Source organism: Dysidea avara, chromosome 4 (genome assembly GCF_963678975.1).
Source record: "Dysidea avara chromosome 4, odDysAvar1.4, whole genome shotgun sequence".
In the NCBI taxonomy this organism is placed as follows: Eukaryota; Metazoa; Porifera; class Demospongiae; order Dictyoceratida; family Dysideidae; genus Dysidea; species Dysidea avara.
The window spans coordinates 44882325-44900271 of NC_089275.1; the positions used below are offsets into that span (position 1 = coordinate 44882325).

Sequence of the window (17947 nt, forward strand, 5' to 3'; positions counted from 1 at the left end):
CCATAAATTATCGGATATCATTGCTCTTCTAGGAAATATCGCGTCCGAAGACTCATGGTGGTCGAAAATACATGAGCTGCTCTACTAATATGTGTGTGGGGAAATACGTTACCTGGTGAAACACATAGCTATCACTGTGCAGCTGTGACACCACCTTTTTTCATGTTTTTCAATTTTTCAGCCACGATCAATAAGCGCCTCCTTTTCTAAAAATATATATTCTAAGGAGGCGCTATCAGGGTGCTATAACTGTACGAGTATCAGACTGAGTACTGTAGCTAACACCATGCGGTTTGTTCGAAACACGGTTCGAAAGTTGATCTGCTCTTATCCAATGTTATGTCGTACTGTATTGTGTATTGTAATGGTCTGTGTGCTACTCTTATCCAGCAATAAACTCACTGTAGCGCTCGCTGTAGCGAACAAAATGGAACCGTCGCGGTCACTCTTCTCGTTACCCTCGCGATCACTTGATCGCGACTTAGAAAACAACAGTGACGGGATAGTGAAAATTTCTAGTACCAGTCAGTCAAACAGTAATGGTATGAAATTCAACCAAACAAGAAGTTTACTTGAGGAGTTTATTAAGAAAATCCAACCGAGTAACATCACCATGAAGCCCAAGGCTATCTACAATCCCCACTACGACATGTTGCGTGAATTTTCTGAAACTCAAATAGACAATACATTGACTGCATTTGGAGTACCCATCCTGGATTCTTTAACTTTTAAACGACAATTTTTAATTTGTGCTGGTACACGATTAGTTCTACAGCAGTTTGTAAACATAACAAATGAAGGAAATGTGGTTATGCCTAAACACTTTCAGAAATGTAAGAGTATGAGTTTTCAGAAGAATCGTAAAACTGTTGCATTACTCAGCTTCCCTGGATCAGGTAACTCATGGGTGCGACAACTAATAGAGACCACTACTGGAATTTATACAGGTGCATATCAAGATTGTGATGATAGTTATATCTTTAATGGAATGATTGGAGAAGGGATTTATACTGATAATGTTATTGCTGTTAAGATGCATTATGTTCCTGGCAGCCACAAACTATCTTGGTTACAAAGACATAATGTAATTTATGTTGTTAGAAATCCTTTTGATGCCATTCTTTCTGAATGGAATCGTAGAAATTCAGCCCAGCATCTTATAGCACATGTTTCGACAACCACTGCTTTTGGTAAGTTTTAGTAATTTAGATGATTTTGTTTTACCATATAAGGGTAAACAATCATGAAATTATGGGACATCATACAAGGGGTCTGCTGCGAGCAAAAAATCGGCCATGAGAGTTACAGGATCTACAAGTTGTATATAAAAAACTGTTATCAAAGCAAATTATCTTGTCGCTAATTTTTCAATCATTTAGTGTATACACATTGTGTAAAGTTATGGTAATTTTGAGATTTACAGATTTTCTTTAATGCGTATGAGATTTACATTTTGTTGCTGGACCCTCAACATCACTATAAATTCATCATCCAAAGCGTGTAATAACTTGGAGTTCAGTTGTCAGGTAATCGGCACTTAATCCCTCATGTTGATATGAACTTTGGCTGTTAGTAAGTATATATAAACAAATCAGAAGAAAAGTTTAGTTTTGGCTTTAGTTATAGTGAGGTCTCCGAAAACTTTTAGTTTTATTTACTACAGCAATGGATTGATTGTGGTTGTCATTTTAAAAACATTTGCAGATCTGCTTCTTTTATTTTTTTAAAGTTTTAGTTATAGTTTCAATAGTAGGCCATTATGAGTTGTATAGATTTTGAGAAGTTGTCAGTTTTGGCTAATCAATATTCTCATCATTGTAGTTGTGACCTTAATTCAATAAAATTTCAAAACTAAAACCCAAATGTAATAAAGGTCTCATTGTTTTAGTTTTTAATGTCATTATGGTGGTAGGGGTCTTAACATTCTTTTAGTCAGGCCTTAAACAAATATTAGTTATAGTCAAGGTCCTGAAGAAATTTTAGTTATACGTAACAGATTTACTTTCAGGTAAGGCCTTAATTTAGCTTTAGTTGTAGTATCAGTTAATGAGATCCAAAGTTATAGTTTTAGTTACAGTTAACTTAACAAAACGGCTTACTGAATGCAGACAGGTGGACAGACAAGCAGCAATTAGCTGCCTATTTGTCCGTCTGTCTGTATGCCCAATACAAACAAGCTATCATTTGTGTGTAAATGTATGATGTGTGTTATAGGAGTTAATACAGCATAGTCATGCTTCATCATATCTTGTATGCTGGTAAATTAATGCAAACAAACTAAATAAGTGTAAAACTTTTAATACCACAATTGTGACCGGATTTGTGAAAAAGGGGTCTTCCATACACATCCAGTTTACCAACTTTGACGGTTAAAAACTTAAGATTGGAAAATGCTATTGGCTTCCAATGTGTTCAGTGGTGAGTACCAACATAGCTTAATGGATGGAGAAACGTTTGGGTTTACATGTTAGCTGAACACCAAGTTAAGGTCTTCCAAGATCATAGAATTGGATGTGTGTGGAAGACCCCTTTTCGCAAATCCAATCACAATTATACATACAATGCAATAAGTGATTGCTGCATTGATCATGATAATCCATCATGGCTATATTGCAACAAGTCTGAAGTCATGTACATGTTAAACAATGCATGGCATGTGGAAAATATTTTTGCTATTTTCAGGATGTTTATTTTGGATATGCATGCAGGTGTCTTGGCATTGAGATATCTTGTTGACAAACAGGTGGTATAGCAATTATCCCAACATTGTATATTAAGCATAATAGGCTAGCTAACTAGCAAAAGCATCAAGCACTTTTGCCAGCAAAATAGGGACAATATTTGAAGACTTTATAACCGGAATCCATGTGCCAAAAAGAAAGCAAACAATAAGTATGCTGCACAGCATTACAGAATTTCATTTTGTGAAAATAAGGCATGTCACACATATTGTTTGTTTGTTGTTGTTGTTTTTTTTTTTCAAACTAAGCCATTATGCTATAGTTTGTTAACGTTCACCTGAGCCCCCACCAAAAACAGTAGTATAGTATCAAAGCAATGAAAACATGTGTTCACTCCCAATGGTTTTATACTGGAATAAGTGTGTTTCAATGTTGTAAACATCTTTGCACACAGAATCGTCCATATTAAAATTGATGTATGGAATACTCGCTTCTTCTTGCCTGTATCAAAAGCACTTTTTTTGGTAAACAGTTCTGGCATTTCAAGAACTTCATACAGTTCATAGCACTACTAAATGTTTTGGGTAGATGGAAGAGTAAACAATTAGAGCTCATACAAATGGACTATATATGGCCACATAGTTTTCAGCACTTTGTACACATTTATATAACTTTAAAATATATATAGAATGCAGATATACTATCCTTTTCACCTGTTATTTCATGGGGTTTATAGTTTGTACGCACATGCCTCTGTTCGGTCATGCACATGTATTGATATTGGCCTGGTGTACTGTAACTTAGCTGATAATTTACTTTTCACAGAAATAATAGCCGTCACTTACTCTAATACAACAGTCACTGATGTATAACTGTAACCTTTACAAAGCATAATTTTAAGCACAGTAGACTTGAATTTTGAATTTTGCTTTAAAAGAAGCATAATTGGTTCAAGCCTATTTGTGGATTCCTCCAGTCACATGATACACATGTACTGTGTTAAGTGAATAAACAGCCCAAAGTAATGGAATAATAGTCACCAAGGCAGTGATTATTATGTTATTTCCAAGATAAGTTTATTCACTAAAGAATCCTAGTGCTTCAGATACCATTCGGCAAGTGCAGAGAGGGAAATCTTCATTCTTAGTAAATATCATTCTTCATGTAATTTTAAAATATGATGTTTAACAATCATGGAGAGACTTTTGCAGGGAACACATGCCGCTTTCTTCGTAGATGATAAAAATAAGCAGTGGATTGCACAATACAGTGGTCCCTTCATTATCTAGCTATCAAATATTCTGTTATCCAAACTGTGGGAGTGACTGTTCTATTAGAGTATTTTCCCGAAGTTACTGAGTTCTGTATATAAATGTATGGGCTTCATTTATTAAAACTTTCCATTAACCTAGGGTTCAACGAGTTCTGATAATGGAGGGACTGTACATCAGTCATTGTATGCAACACAAATAAATAAATAAATGGTCCAAATGCATTACTTTTATAAATAAGAAGCACCCTAGTGAATATGTCTACAGCACACTGCTGAAATGCAGTATTTTCATGATGGTCTTTGCTTTAGCAAACCATGCATATATATGGCTGTACTTAATGGCCACATTTCAAGTTGCATTTGGATCACAAGCCACTCGTTAAAATTATTTCCTGACATAATTATTATCTTTTCAACCCAAAACTGCTCAGAAAGTATATTGAGTATTTGTACATTGAGCTTTGGCTAGACAAAAAAAAATATTACCACTCTCACAAAATAATTATTGTGAACAAGATTTCAACATAATATTTTGGATTTCAAAGTAGGTTTCAAACATTGACATTTTAAAAATCCTAATGCAGCACATGCATAATCATATTGAAAACACAGGTGACTGACTTTGACAGGTTCCACTGCATTGCTTTTATGTCGTCTCTTCTTTATCTGTGAATGTGTACCTATCTATTGAAAAATTTTCAGCAAATTGCTTTGTAAAATGGCTGACACTAGATAGGTTCCATATTGAAGTTTAAGCACCATAAGACGATGCTTTAATTTTGAAGGCTGTATACTATGGCAGTACCATTGGTCTGAATACTTTCAACTACTTGAATTTGCAATGATATATACTCTAATAAAGCAGTCAATGTGTAACAGAGCATTCAATGCAATAACTCTAATAGTACAGTCAGCTATAAGCTTCAGTCAAGTTGAGTCAACTATGCTATACCTTGCATTACTACTTTCAGTCAGAACTCAATCTCAAAGGGTTAAAATTTCAAACATTTCCCCCAGTGAGTGGTAGGGTGTAGGAGGGCATACCCTCAGACTCCCCATTTTTTGTACATATATGCAGCGTAGCTATCTGTCTCCTCAGATACAACACAGTTGATGATGACCCACTTTTCAGCTTGCTACAGATTTGAACCAGCAATGAATTATCGTCATTTCTTGATCATTACTGTACATGTATAGTTCATAACTTATATTTTTTTCACTGATCATTAATTTTACTCTTTACATTTCTTTGCTAATAGATGGTAGATGGGATGAACTAGTAGTTAAACTTTCCAATAGATGGAAAAATCATGTACAGCAATTCTTAGGGTCAACAAAGTCTCCAATATTGGTGGTAAAATATGAGAACTTGTTCACTGATTTACATACTGAATTGAAAAGAATGATTGAATTTTTGAAGTTTCCCTACACAGAAGATGACTTACAGTGTACAATTAAGTCAGCAGTTGAAGGTTTTCATAGAAAGCATAAAAATGTTACTGATCCATATACTCCAGAGCAAAGAAAACTTGTATTAACGCAAATTAAGTTAGCTAATGAGGTATTACGTCATTACAATATAAAATACTAACATACTGTATATATGTAATATAGGTTCAACCCTTGTCTTTTTTTAGTCAGTTGTTTTTACAAAATGTAATGTGTGCATAAAAGATAATCCAGCAAAGTTGTAAAATACTGTAGCTATGTAGCTATATTAGCTGGTATAATGTATTCAACTAACAGTTGTCTGTTGTGTTCATGTGTATGCTACGTATTATCTATAGCAATCAAATCCAGCAGTATCACTAGGAGGAAAGTGTATGTACACTTCTTGAGTGGCTGTTCAGTTGCCTTATCTGGTCAATTAAATTGCCTGGCTTCAGAGATTTCTGAGATTTTAGCATAGCTAAGTACCGTGTATATTTATATGCAGACTTGCCGGTATAAGAGGTAGCAAGTCTCCACAGGGTACCATTCATTCCTTTGTCTTTAATGATTACTTCTTACCATCCTGACATCAGTGGTAATAATTAAGTTAATTTGTCCACTGGATACCTTTCAGCATCCTGAATCTGCAAGAGACTGCAAACTAAGGAAGAATGTCTCCACATCTGAATTCAATCGTTTAGAAATCCTGTTGCATTATTATATATATATATTGTATGTAATTGGTATTTACCATTATGTGGTCACGTGAATCTGAGGACACACCACATTGTTAAATCTTTTTGGTCAAATAACTGACACAATATTTATGTTCACCATGCATTTCCTATGAACAAACCATAACAGTACAGTATCTATTATGGCCCTTTGAGTTATGTAATTGCTCATGTCTTTTCAAATGGGACTTCTGATAAGCTGCCTTCAAGACCAACTGACCAAGCACACTTTACAGATGTATACATATTGCAAAAATATTATTTATTAAGGCTTTACAGCACAAGTGCTGAAGGTCTGTAGGAGACCTGGTCCTACAGCCTGTGTAAAATTGATATATAAAAGGTAGAAGAAGATCCATGACTGGACCTGGGCAGCCATCCGATTAGTGCTCGAATGCTTACAGGAGTCTGCCAGGCAGTCAAGATGTTTTCTCCTTTTCAATTTCATGTACATGTATCCATAGGAACTCTATACAGAGTGATACTTATTTGATTAACACACAGAAACACAATTTGGTAGGAAAAAGCTCAGAAGCCAATTCTACTACAGAGAGCTGCAGAATATGCCTCACGATTCATCCTAGTGGAGCTGATTGTTGTAACACACTCTTATTCAGACGGGACAGTTAATTCACCCAATTAATAGTAATAAGGAAAGTTTTGAGGGATGCAGCCCAAGGCACCAATATAGTCACAAGCATGTATTAGACTAGTTCTCATTTTCCATAGCCACTCTAATTCAACTCACAACTCTTGGTATATTATTGATCTTCTCTGTTTCCTTCTTGACAACATGAAAATCCGATGGGATAGCTACATCAATTAATTTTACTGTACGCAAATGCTTATCAACAATCACTAAATCAGTCTTCTTGCATAAATTACGTTATCAGCAAAGAAATTGAAATCCTTACATTATCAGTTTCAATGGCAAGTGGTGAGTAATGATTCCACCAAAACTCAGATCTTGGTACCACATAAGTGCCAGTCAGTAGATGTTGTCATATAGCCGATGCTGCATGCACTGAACATCCACTTAGAGTTATAGATATGGCACATAAAGATTATATCTTTAACTAGAGATGCCGCATTGCTCTAGTTGTGATGGACTGATCCTAAAGAGCAGCAAGAAAATCCTCAGTCCCCATATGCAAGTCAATAAAAGGTTGTTTAAAACTCGGCGAAATAATGACTGTGTAAAAGGCTTATCAACATAATGACTCCATCACTGCTCTATTACAGCATTTTGAAGGTAGGAAGCATCATTGTAGCTTGGGAAGATTTGAGTTTAAAACAGTCGGATCCACACTGTGAGCAAAGTATTGATGCATCAATATCTGATACTGATATAGAATAGTCAATGTCTAAATGGTTACTGGCAGAATGTAAACCAAAATCTCATATAATCTTTACTGTGGAATGTGTTGATGTCTCAATCACAGGAAGAAATTGGGTGTCAACTAGGCCTACGTACGTCAAATATTCCAGCATCATAAAAGCATAATAGGCTGGAGTGCTATATTAGATGGATACTGTATGTACATCAGTCACTTTGTAGTGAAATACTCTAATAGAGGATTCACAGATTGAAATGTTCCAAGATAATTATATTGTAAGAAATGTTGCTAACCTAGGAACATAATAATGGGAACACTGAAGAGCATAATAGGTGGGAAATTCCTGAAACATTTTTGGCAAAATTTTGGGAATGTTTGACTTAGGCCTAGTGTCAACGAGTCTCTAGAATCTAATTGAATGTCACAGACCTTCATTAGCTATATATATATATACAATGCCAGTAAATACAACCTCTGCAACCAAGTTATGGAAATACAAATCATTAGCCAGACCCAACAGGCTGTTGCTAGCTGGCTGATCAAATACAGTTTTTATGTACTGCACACAATCGAAACATTACTGAACTTGTGCCTACCACACAAAATTGATGAACATTAATATATAAGGAGCAATTATTAATTAAGACTTTAAAATGGTACAAAAGCATTAAAAGATAATTCATGTGCAGTATCAGCAGTTCCAATAATAGAAAAATATCCTAACAAAGTACGTACACTGTTACTCAATTGCAGTATATAGGTAGTCACTAAGCATCTTGCCAACTGAAAAATAACTTTCTTTTGCATTTAATTGCTTCAGAATAATAAAGAATGTTGTTGGCTTTTTACAGTTGAACGATGATGGAGCTTTTGAAAATAATTCCCTGAGGTCTCATGACAACTTGACAATTGAAACATTTTTCATGAACATGTACTAATAATATTTATGCATATTTTTACAATCTAGACATTTCACCAATAGTATAGTTTATAATAATCATGTAGTCCACATGTATATAAATAATATTATTATAAATCATTGCACAAATACTGTACATTTAGCAGCCATATATAGACTTGACCTATAACAATCCTATAATACATCATCGTATAGTCAGTACTGGAATAGAATATCAGAACCATATGCACTGTTTACTGTTACAATCATCTTTGTACTAGAATGGACCAGAATTTCTGCATTCTGTAACTAGTACTACAAATTAAAGTCAAATAATATTATAAACTTTGCCTGTATATAGCATAAATGTCGAGAAAATCTTAATTTGATAGTCAACAACATCATTGCTGATTTTTCATTTTCCATGCAATTCTGTAGCATTGTACTTGCAGCACATTAAAATTAATAATGTTTTTGCAGGGTATACACTAACTGTAAAAAATAAGTAGTGAATATTGTTGCAAATAGTGAACATCACTCTTACATTTTAGTGACCATCACTAAGAATTTGCATGCAGTGACGTTCACTATTTGCCAGCGTTCACTACTTTTTTTTTTATAGTTGTGATTGCTTTATTAGAGTATTTGACATAATGCATGACCCAACCTGTCTGACAAAACCTTGTAAGCGTAGCATTATAGCTGAGTGAAATCATAACTTCACTTCTAGTGACTTATAGTTTGATCAAGCTTATAACTGTTGCATAGCACGGGCGGGAGGTAGTCTTGCGTGGCCAGACCGCTTTTTTCCGTATATTGGGTGGGGAAAAAAAGGGTCTGGTGCAACTCCAATAGCTGTTTACTTCTGAGCCGTCCCCGCATTCCGGGGACGCTAATTGAATAACATTGGTCACAAAGGAGGTGCCATGACGTCAGTAAAACTATGAAGTATTCCTACACTCCTGCTCCGGTTGTGAGTCTTGTTACACGATGAGGATTAGCTTTCAAGACGCTATAAAAGAGACATCGGAGCAAATTAAGATTCGTTTAAAGGATAAACAGATCTCTAGTTAACTTACTGACGTCATGGCACCTCCTTTGTGACCAATGTTATTCAATTAGCGTCCCCGGAATGTGGGGACGGCTCAGAAGTAAACAGCTATTGGAGTTGCACCAGACCCTTTTTTCCCCACCCAATATACGGAAAAAAGCGGTCTGGCCACGCGAGACTAGGCGGGAGGGTATTACCATTATGCCATTATTTTATAATATTAACACACTGATGTACAGACCTAGTCCAAATTGTCTTTTTTTCTTGCTACAAACATTTCCTTCACCAGCTGATTCTACTTTTCGTGATCGCCAACTGTTTTTCGACAGTCAACTGAAAGTCTGCTTTGATGAAGTCGATAGAGCACGATTGCAACTGGCACTGCAACAATTTGCTAAGGAAAACAACAGTTCTCCTGGCGATATATAGCGCATTGTAGCGTTCATCAACAAAAAATAACAGTTTGGTATCATGTGTTCTTCTGAGCATGCACAGAGTAAATAATGGCTTGCCATGCGGTAGCTTAAGAAGGATGCGGGCGGTGGATGAGAAACTAATAATCACCAAATAGGGGCCTAAATATCGATATCAGCATTCTAAGTCCCATTCAGATTACCAGCTATCATAGGCAGCGGAAAGGGGGGGGCTAGGGGGCTGAAGCCTCCCCTCGGTCTGCTGACTTAGCTCCCCCCCCAGACTTCATGATATCACACCGAAATTATCTTTCTTGGAGTGGGGCTAAAAACCGTGATACGAGATACTCTAATAGAGCAGTCACTCTAATAAAGCAATCACTGTGTAGGGAGCTATGTAAGAGGATTTTTATGTAGTTTATCAGCTAGAAATGGTAGCTGGTGAGGTGGAAAGCTCTTGTTCAGTTGGTTGTTTTTTTTTTTTTTTTTTTTGGTCTCACCGGCTTACCAAACTATAGAAATAAGTCTGGGTCAGCCCAGCGGAGCCCCCCCTCATATCAACTACTTCCTCCACCACTGCCAGCTATATTGTCAATCCAGAAGCAATCTGACTAGATCACCCCATAGAAATTATGAAGCCAACTTGGCATCCAACAGAGTCAGTAATGTAAAGCAGTTTTGGAAGCTTGTAAATTCTCACCTTAAAACTGACTTGTCCATCAACACATTAAGGTGTGATGACAACTTTAACTGAGGACAAGTGTGAGCTTTAATTTTTCAATAGTGTTTTCACTAAGGAGGATTTAACATCCTGTCCTCAGTATCAATCAGACAGCTGCCTTGCATGAACACTTACCAACATTGATCACTTGAATAACTCCAGCCATACACTGTAAAAGATAAAACTAGCTGCACGCCAAAATGTCACAATATACACACCAATTGGCATATTTGGTGTGTATATTGTAACAATTTGGTGTGCAGGACACCATTTCATTTTTTACCGCAATGTCAGGTGTTCAACAAGCTGCGGACACAGGTGAACCTCACCAAATTAAGCTCCTGGTGTTGGCCATTATTAATTTGAGTCTGCACAAGAACTAAGTAGCTATTTCCCTGTCCATCCTGTTTAATAAACCCTAGCTTGGAGTGCTCAACACTACCAAGCATGCCAAGCTGCTGGAAGCTGGGAACACCACACTAGCTAGGTACTGTACATTCTTTGCCGCAGTCCCCAGTTTCAAGTGTCTAGGTGGCTCTGCATAATTATAGCTAGAGTTTGTAGAATCATAGAGGGTGTAGTATCTATGGTAGAATTATTGACCAGAAGTGTTGATCCTCGAAAATTACGCAACTCGAAATTTATGGGTATCACTCTTTTCACCCTATTTCATAACCCTACAGAACTTAGAAAAATAACGGTGAACCCGGCAAAAAAAAAGTGCAGTACTGAAGAGGGATCGAACCCAGGATCCCAGTGTGATGGTCCAGTGTAATACCGATTATGCTGCCGCTGATTCCCTTTTTTTGTATCTTATAAATGTGACTAACGAAATAAGCTGTATATAGTAAGAAGAACCTAACCCTAAAGGTGAAGAAGAAACCAAAGCTGAACTCTAACCCTAACGCCAGTGGCGGATCCAGGATGGGGCATTTGGGGCAAATGCCCCCCCCCCCTTCAAGAAATTGCATACAAGATCGATATACTCTAATAGAGCAGTCAATTACTCTAATAAAGCAGTCACAATGTTCATGAGGCAGTGTAGCTTACCTATGAAGCTACAAATAGGATTTTATTTTACATAACAGACGTGATATAGTAGGTAAGGATAACTAGCTATTATTGTTGTGACCTTTTTTTTTTTTTTTTTTTTTTGGTCTTCAACTGGTTTTCAGCAAGTTTTTTTGGTCTTCAACTGTTTTTCAGAAAGGTGCCCCCCCTCTTTCGAAACTCTGGATCCGCCCCTGAACGCTAACACTACTAGACGCTTCCCCTAAAGTCTACTACTCGTGGCAACTACTGGACGCATCCCCTAAAGTCGACTACTCGCGGCAACTACTAGATGCGTGCCCTAAAGTCGAAGCGGAGAGAGAGTAACAACTACAGTAGGAAGTCTGGATGCTTTTGAGCTTAATATTACGTAACTTAAGGGTTATGAAAGGTGGTGAAGAGTAAAACCCGAAATTTATACTGCGGTACTGTATATACCTTTTACGGAGTGTCTATATACCGGTTGTTCTGAGAGCCAACAAAGTTCTATTACTAGCTGGCACCGGTGCTTCATACCTCATAGGCTACTGGGCGTGCGTCTGCTTTATGGTCACGTGATGTTACAATGTGCGATTTTTGCCGGTGATGAAAGTTGGTCAAAGTTCTCAATGATTTAGGGGATGTCGAGAAGATCAAGGATCAAGTGCAGGTATTATACCGTCAGATGTGTGCCCTTTCGATACACCAGGCAACGTGGGAAAGGTGCTAGGTCACATGTATTTTTTATGATAGGAAATAGTGCTACACGGGCACTTAGCAAAGGAATTGTAGGTTAATCTGTGACCTTGATCAGACTTAAATGGCCAATAGTCCCAAACACGAGCCCAAACAATGTAAAATTGAAACACATAATCAATAAAAGCGGATGTTTGTCATGAAGTGACAGCTAGAATTTTTTCAGACTTGAGGATGACCTACTGTACACTGCATGCTTAAATCACATTCTCGTGTAACTTGACCTCTTACTAAATGATACTTTTCTGTAGGTTTTGTATAGTCGTGTGATGATCTTTGCTTGTTACCTGATGAATAGAAGAAAAAGATGAGGAACAAGACAGAAATAGATTACATGCTGCACCTAAATGGTAAGGAATTGATCCAGCAAGTGTGTCACATGAAATAAAGCAAGGGTAAAGGAACAAATAATATGGGAATGGCACAGTATGTCACAACACAAGAACATAACGTTGCACCTTCATGAGAGCAATATTGCCCAGTTAGCAATAGTTGTGACAAGCAAGCTTAAGGGCCTGGATCTGCAGGTGTATCTAATATTGAGCTTGCACATGTGTAGAAAAATAGCAATGTCAGGGGAATAGCCAGGAAAGGGGTTCAGATTTGAAGTGGAATGTCCTTGTGGAGAAGGCCTGGGTGCTTCCCCTGGACCACGTTTGAATAAAAGTGATGAAAAATGTGCCCTCGGGCAGTAACAATAAAAGGTGCTGTTTGTGCATCTAACTAGCTACACACTGCTGTTTATGCAGCTTAATATTAACTAATCTTTACTTTCAGCATAGATTCTTTACACCCCACTGTGCTTCCAGACAACATACTGATGGCTTCCTAACATATGGGAGCCCTCCACACTTGGGTTTCTTAGTTGGCAAAACTTCCTTCCGAGTATAAACATTATTCTTGGTCCTGTTGAAGGTCAGTAACTTCAGACGTGGCCTGTACTCCAATATATTCAAGACATCACATGCCAGCAATCATCATGTAAATATACATCAACTAGTCATGCTAACCTGACACATGTATAACACGACCACTCATTTTGTGTACGCATCACAACTGCTGCCTTGTAACAAATCTCAACGAACAGTCCTTCACCATTTCCACCATTCACCACATGCACAATTAATCATCTGATACAAATACAGCATTAATGCAATGCGACCTTCAAGAGTAGTGCAGAGCTATGCCAGTGTGCAAGTAACAACTGGAGAGCTCCAGGACTATAAGGTGGGTGTGATTTTTAACTATCTCTGAAAGGGGAGTTCATCTGAACCCCTCCTGGCTACGCCCTTGAATGTGCCATCACAGAATTTTGAAAGAGTTACTATACTTACAACCAACATGTACGTTATGTGCATATATGTGTCTACATTTATGGGGTCAGTACTGTCATGCAGATCTTACATACATAGCTATAATAATACAGTGGAACCTCTCTTAAAGGTCACCTGTGTTGGGCGGTCACCTCAGCAAAACTGCCATGTGACTATGGTCCTGACCGATTCTCAATCAGTTTGTACAAAAGTAGTTTGCATTAAGCAGTCACCTCTATAATGCGTAGCCCCAAACAGCACTTTGTTATACTAAAAGCCTCTCACAAAGCAGCCAGCAACAGTGAGTAAACTAACTATAAGATAAGCTTATAGCCACTCCATGGCATTGTCTCTTCACATGATTCTAATTAAAGCTCACCTCATGATATGTTATTTCCTGAATTTACCTTGGAATTTACAATTGTTTAGTTACCAGGTACGTAACTGTCTTTCCAGTCTAAAACCACAGCCTTTCCTTCACTGGCAAGTGTAACGATGGCTATTCCACAAAACGCTGCCACTCGTGTTACTTATATCTCACTAAGTACATGTAACCTTACAACAATCATCACCTAAAGGTGTCAATTACAAGAGATCATGTGTGGTGCATGCACGAGTCTGTGTGTACTATATCAGTGTTACACAAGGTAGTCTAGTGATGATGTCTCCGTGCAGTGGGTTCTGGCTCTTGTTGGTGATCCTTTCTGCTACTTTGTTTATGCCTGTTATGTAAGTAATGGATTGAAGTGTAGGCATGTGAGGATAGCTATAATCCCAGGAAACTTTGTATAAAGGCCAAACCTTGGTTTGTGGCTTATGGCTGCTTTATAGAGGATATTGAGTTAGGCAGCCACTTCTCTATAAAGGCCAAATATTTCTGGCCCAAAGGTGACCACTTTAGACAGGTTCCACTGTAATCAAATTTTTGCATAATAAATTACTTACGTATATGTATGTAGGTTTGACATAGTGCTGCAATCACATAACACGTCATGAAGTCTTACCTGGAGTATGGAAGAAGAGGTATTTATTCTAGTAACTTTATGCTTATTATGCCTAATATATGTACGGTCAATAGTACTAAAAGCTTATCACACATGGTAATACAATGGAATCCTTGCTCCACTGTTAGCGAGTTACTAACGTAGCTGATGCAGCTCACAAATTTCTGATACTAAACCAAATGTCTAGTTCTTAAAGCAGCTCTAGGTGACAACCAGACCTAATTGGTAATTTTATTACACAATCAAGTGTATGGTTTTTATGCTCCCAAGATACCGTATAACAACAAATTTTGACAATGAACTAAATTGACCAGTTCATTTAATGTGAAAGTATTTTAATTGCTGTGGTATTGCACACTACTGGATGCTGTGGTTTGCCATGTAAATGTACAGAAACCATTAGGAAACAGACAACCACAGAAACTATATCCTTTGTTACACAGAAAGTAATGAAGATATACCAGCATGGACTACATTAATTTGATATTTTCTACACCTGGTGGTGGTTGTCTGCTGCTTCTAGGTGTAGTGATGAAGCATGCAAGCAGGTGCTTGTTTCTATGTTTATATGGAATAGCAACACTAAAACAAGCATTATTAGGAACACCTGGATGGTGTTTGCTGACTCACTAAACATGGTGTTTGCTTGTCACAAAGCTTTGCCAATCAGTTCTGAATTGTTTTCAAGTACAAACTCACTATTACCAGCCATGGAAATCATTTTTCAGCAAAATCTTAAACTTTGCAGCTCTATAACTCACTCATCCTTTACGCTATTCACAGCAGACAACCACGAAGCGAAAGAGAAATTAATGTAGTTTCGTTCCATGTACAGAGAATTGGAACATACCGTATATTTTGTAAATAGTGGAGATTTAACCATCGATTATCATCGTTTTCCCAATGGCTTCAATACATTTTTATGGGCATCCACAGCATCCAGTTGTTACGTCATACGCAATTAACACTAATTGCATTTTTAAGGTTCCAAAAATATTATTTTCATACTTTCATTACCTTGTGTCCAAGTTGGTCTTGACAAGCCAAATCTTACTGATAAATTAGTGTGGTTCAAGTGGTTGTGGCTCACAACAGGTGCAGGACTAGCTAGACTCATACTTGATTAGTGGGTGTGGCTCCATTGTAGACAACAACAAACTGATACACATTGATTTGTATATGTGACCCACTGAGCAAAAACCGGTCGGTTTTTTGCACATTCCAGCATCTCTGTAATCTATAGTAACAAAAGAGTGGACAGCCAAAGCTTCAGCCTTTTATGATGAATGGTCTTACTTGACAGTTGGAATAGTGATAAACTCGATTTATACAGCAGCAATACGGAAAATAAATTACTGGTGCTTAGATAATCAATCATAACTCACGATTGAAACAAGCTACAAAGATGGGACTTAGCTCAATCTGTGCACCATGAACTAGCACATCAATCAAGGTATAGTGCTTTCCCTGTGCTCCTCCATGTTGACAAAGAAGAAGGCCATTCCAACTAAGAAATGACAATGGTGAACATTGTTTTTACCGTATCGTAAATAAATGCCCATACCTCATGTATCCTTTGCTGTGCGAACACAAAACTAAGATTTTCTTACTCTCCACAAGCAGGCAAATCCAGTGGTGTGTAAGTTTTATTAATTTGATCAGTGCGCACAACACAATTAAAGCGTACGTAAAATTTTCATGTAGCATACATATTTTTACCCAGTGTATTTCAGTGCAGTTTTATGGCTAAATATTATTTTGCGAAAACGGCCAGTTTTTGCTCAGCTGGTCACATATTATGTTTAGAGACAGAAACACATGATCCCGAAAAGTAGGCATGGCTCATAAAAGTAGGTATGATTCCAGGATCAAGTGCTACCGCTAAACTTTTGAAAATGAACACTTTATTTATTACCAATTGTCTGATGGCTGAAAATTGAAGGGGTTAGAGTTTGCAAAATGAATGCTCTGAACAGAAAGCACTTTAAACTACTGCCACGCTCATGCAATCAGAAAAATAGCACTCTGGTATGGTCCAAACCTAGTACAGCACTAGGCTTTGCCTCATGCTGTATTAGTCTCCCTCGTGCTATTTTGGCATTATAAGTGTGATTTTCATGGATGGTCCATTCAGAGAGGTTCCACTGTAGTTGCTTTTAGCCTCACATAAGTATTCTATTCACCAGTGTCATACAGCATTTGAGGGGGGTCCCTACTTTTACCTAGGGCCTCAGTGATAGAAGTTACAGGGGCACCATAAAGAATACAAGAAGAAAAGAAGTGATTATATATGCTATTTGATTTGTTAGGCTGGCTAGATTCTACCTATTGTTGCAAAACATCATTGGGAAGCAAAGTAAGTACATGTGCTGCATTATGTGTAATTATGTATTTAATCGTTTTTCTGCAGGAGTAAGCATAAAGAAGGTGCAGGCGACAGTGACACCTAGTTAAGTGTTAAAGTGGGAGAAGAAAACAGCTTGGATAATGCATAGTTTATAGCCAAACAATGCTTTGTATTTATACTTTTACTAACTGTGTAAATCTATTACGGATTTCCACTGGGTTGTATATGCAGAAATAATTGAAGAATTTTGTAGTGGATTTATGATAGTACAAAGGGTGCAGACATTCCTACAATGCTAGTCATTTCAAGACCTGTTGGTAAACATGACAATGTTCCCATTGGGACAACGTTTTGAGCAGAAACATACATGTACAGTAACTTTGATGTAATTTTGGGATATTTTATTGCTGTATTTATAACCTGTACGGATAACTACCAGAGCACGAGTACATATACATTGAGCCTCAAAGTGGCACACAATGTGCGTAGCCATATGTGTATAATGATAGCTATTTAGATCTCTGATCTTTTCCTATTTACCTTAAGGTGACTAAATTTAGTGATTTTGGTTTTTCCACTAAATTTTGTACACGCTAAACCTACAAAATGTAGTTAATTAATTACATCAATTCATAAAATCGCTAAATTTTGTATGCACTAATTTCACCGATGCATAAATTTGCTAAATTTAGTCACCTTAAGGTAGCTAGGTGGCCTCCTTGGTTGGCAGTTGGCACTGTGATCATGATTGGCCAAAAATCCAGGTGGCTTCTAGGTGTTTGTCCAGTACATGGTTCAAAGAGTTTCACTTAGACTCCAACACACTTACTGGCTCTACTTCAAGTGTATTCCCTCCAGTGCTTTACTGGTAAATGGTAGCCAACACTGCTGTGCTGATACCACAATTGTCAGGCTACAGGTGAAACTATATATTATATATAGGAATCTCATACAATATT

The 17947-nt window shown here is 37.3% G+C and overlaps 1 protein-coding gene and 1 long non-coding RNA gene across 3 annotated transcripts; both read left to right on the top strand.

Moving 5' to 3' along the window:
• Nucleotides 1–287: 287 nt before the first annotated feature.
• LOC136252386 (WSCD family member GA21586-like) lies at nucleotides 288–5735 on the top strand. The gene is made up of 2 exons (XM_066044813.1): nucleotides 288–1190; nucleotides 5214–5735. The coding sequence occupies exons 1-2, from the start codon at nucleotides 335–337 to the stop codon at nucleotides 5543–5545; spliced, it is 1188 nt and encodes a 395-aa protein (XP_065900885.1). The 5' UTR covers nucleotides 288–334; the 3' UTR covers nucleotides 5546–5735.
• A 6321-nt stretch (nucleotides 5736–12056) lies between these two features.
• On the top strand, nucleotides 12057–17206 carry LOC136252387 (uncharacterized). 2 transcript variants are annotated; one of them, XR_010699533.1, is made up of 5 exons: nucleotides 12084–12238; nucleotides 12576–12674; nucleotides 14597–14660; nucleotides 16951–16997; nucleotides 17052–17206. It is a non-coding gene; the product is annotated as an uncharacterized lncRNA (long non-coding RNA). The 2 variants fall into 2 exon arrangements; XR_010699534.1 differs by lacking the exon at nucleotides 14597–14660 and having other exon boundaries at nucleotides 12057–12238; nucleotides 16868–16997.
• Nucleotides 17207–17947: the final 741 nt, after the last annotated feature.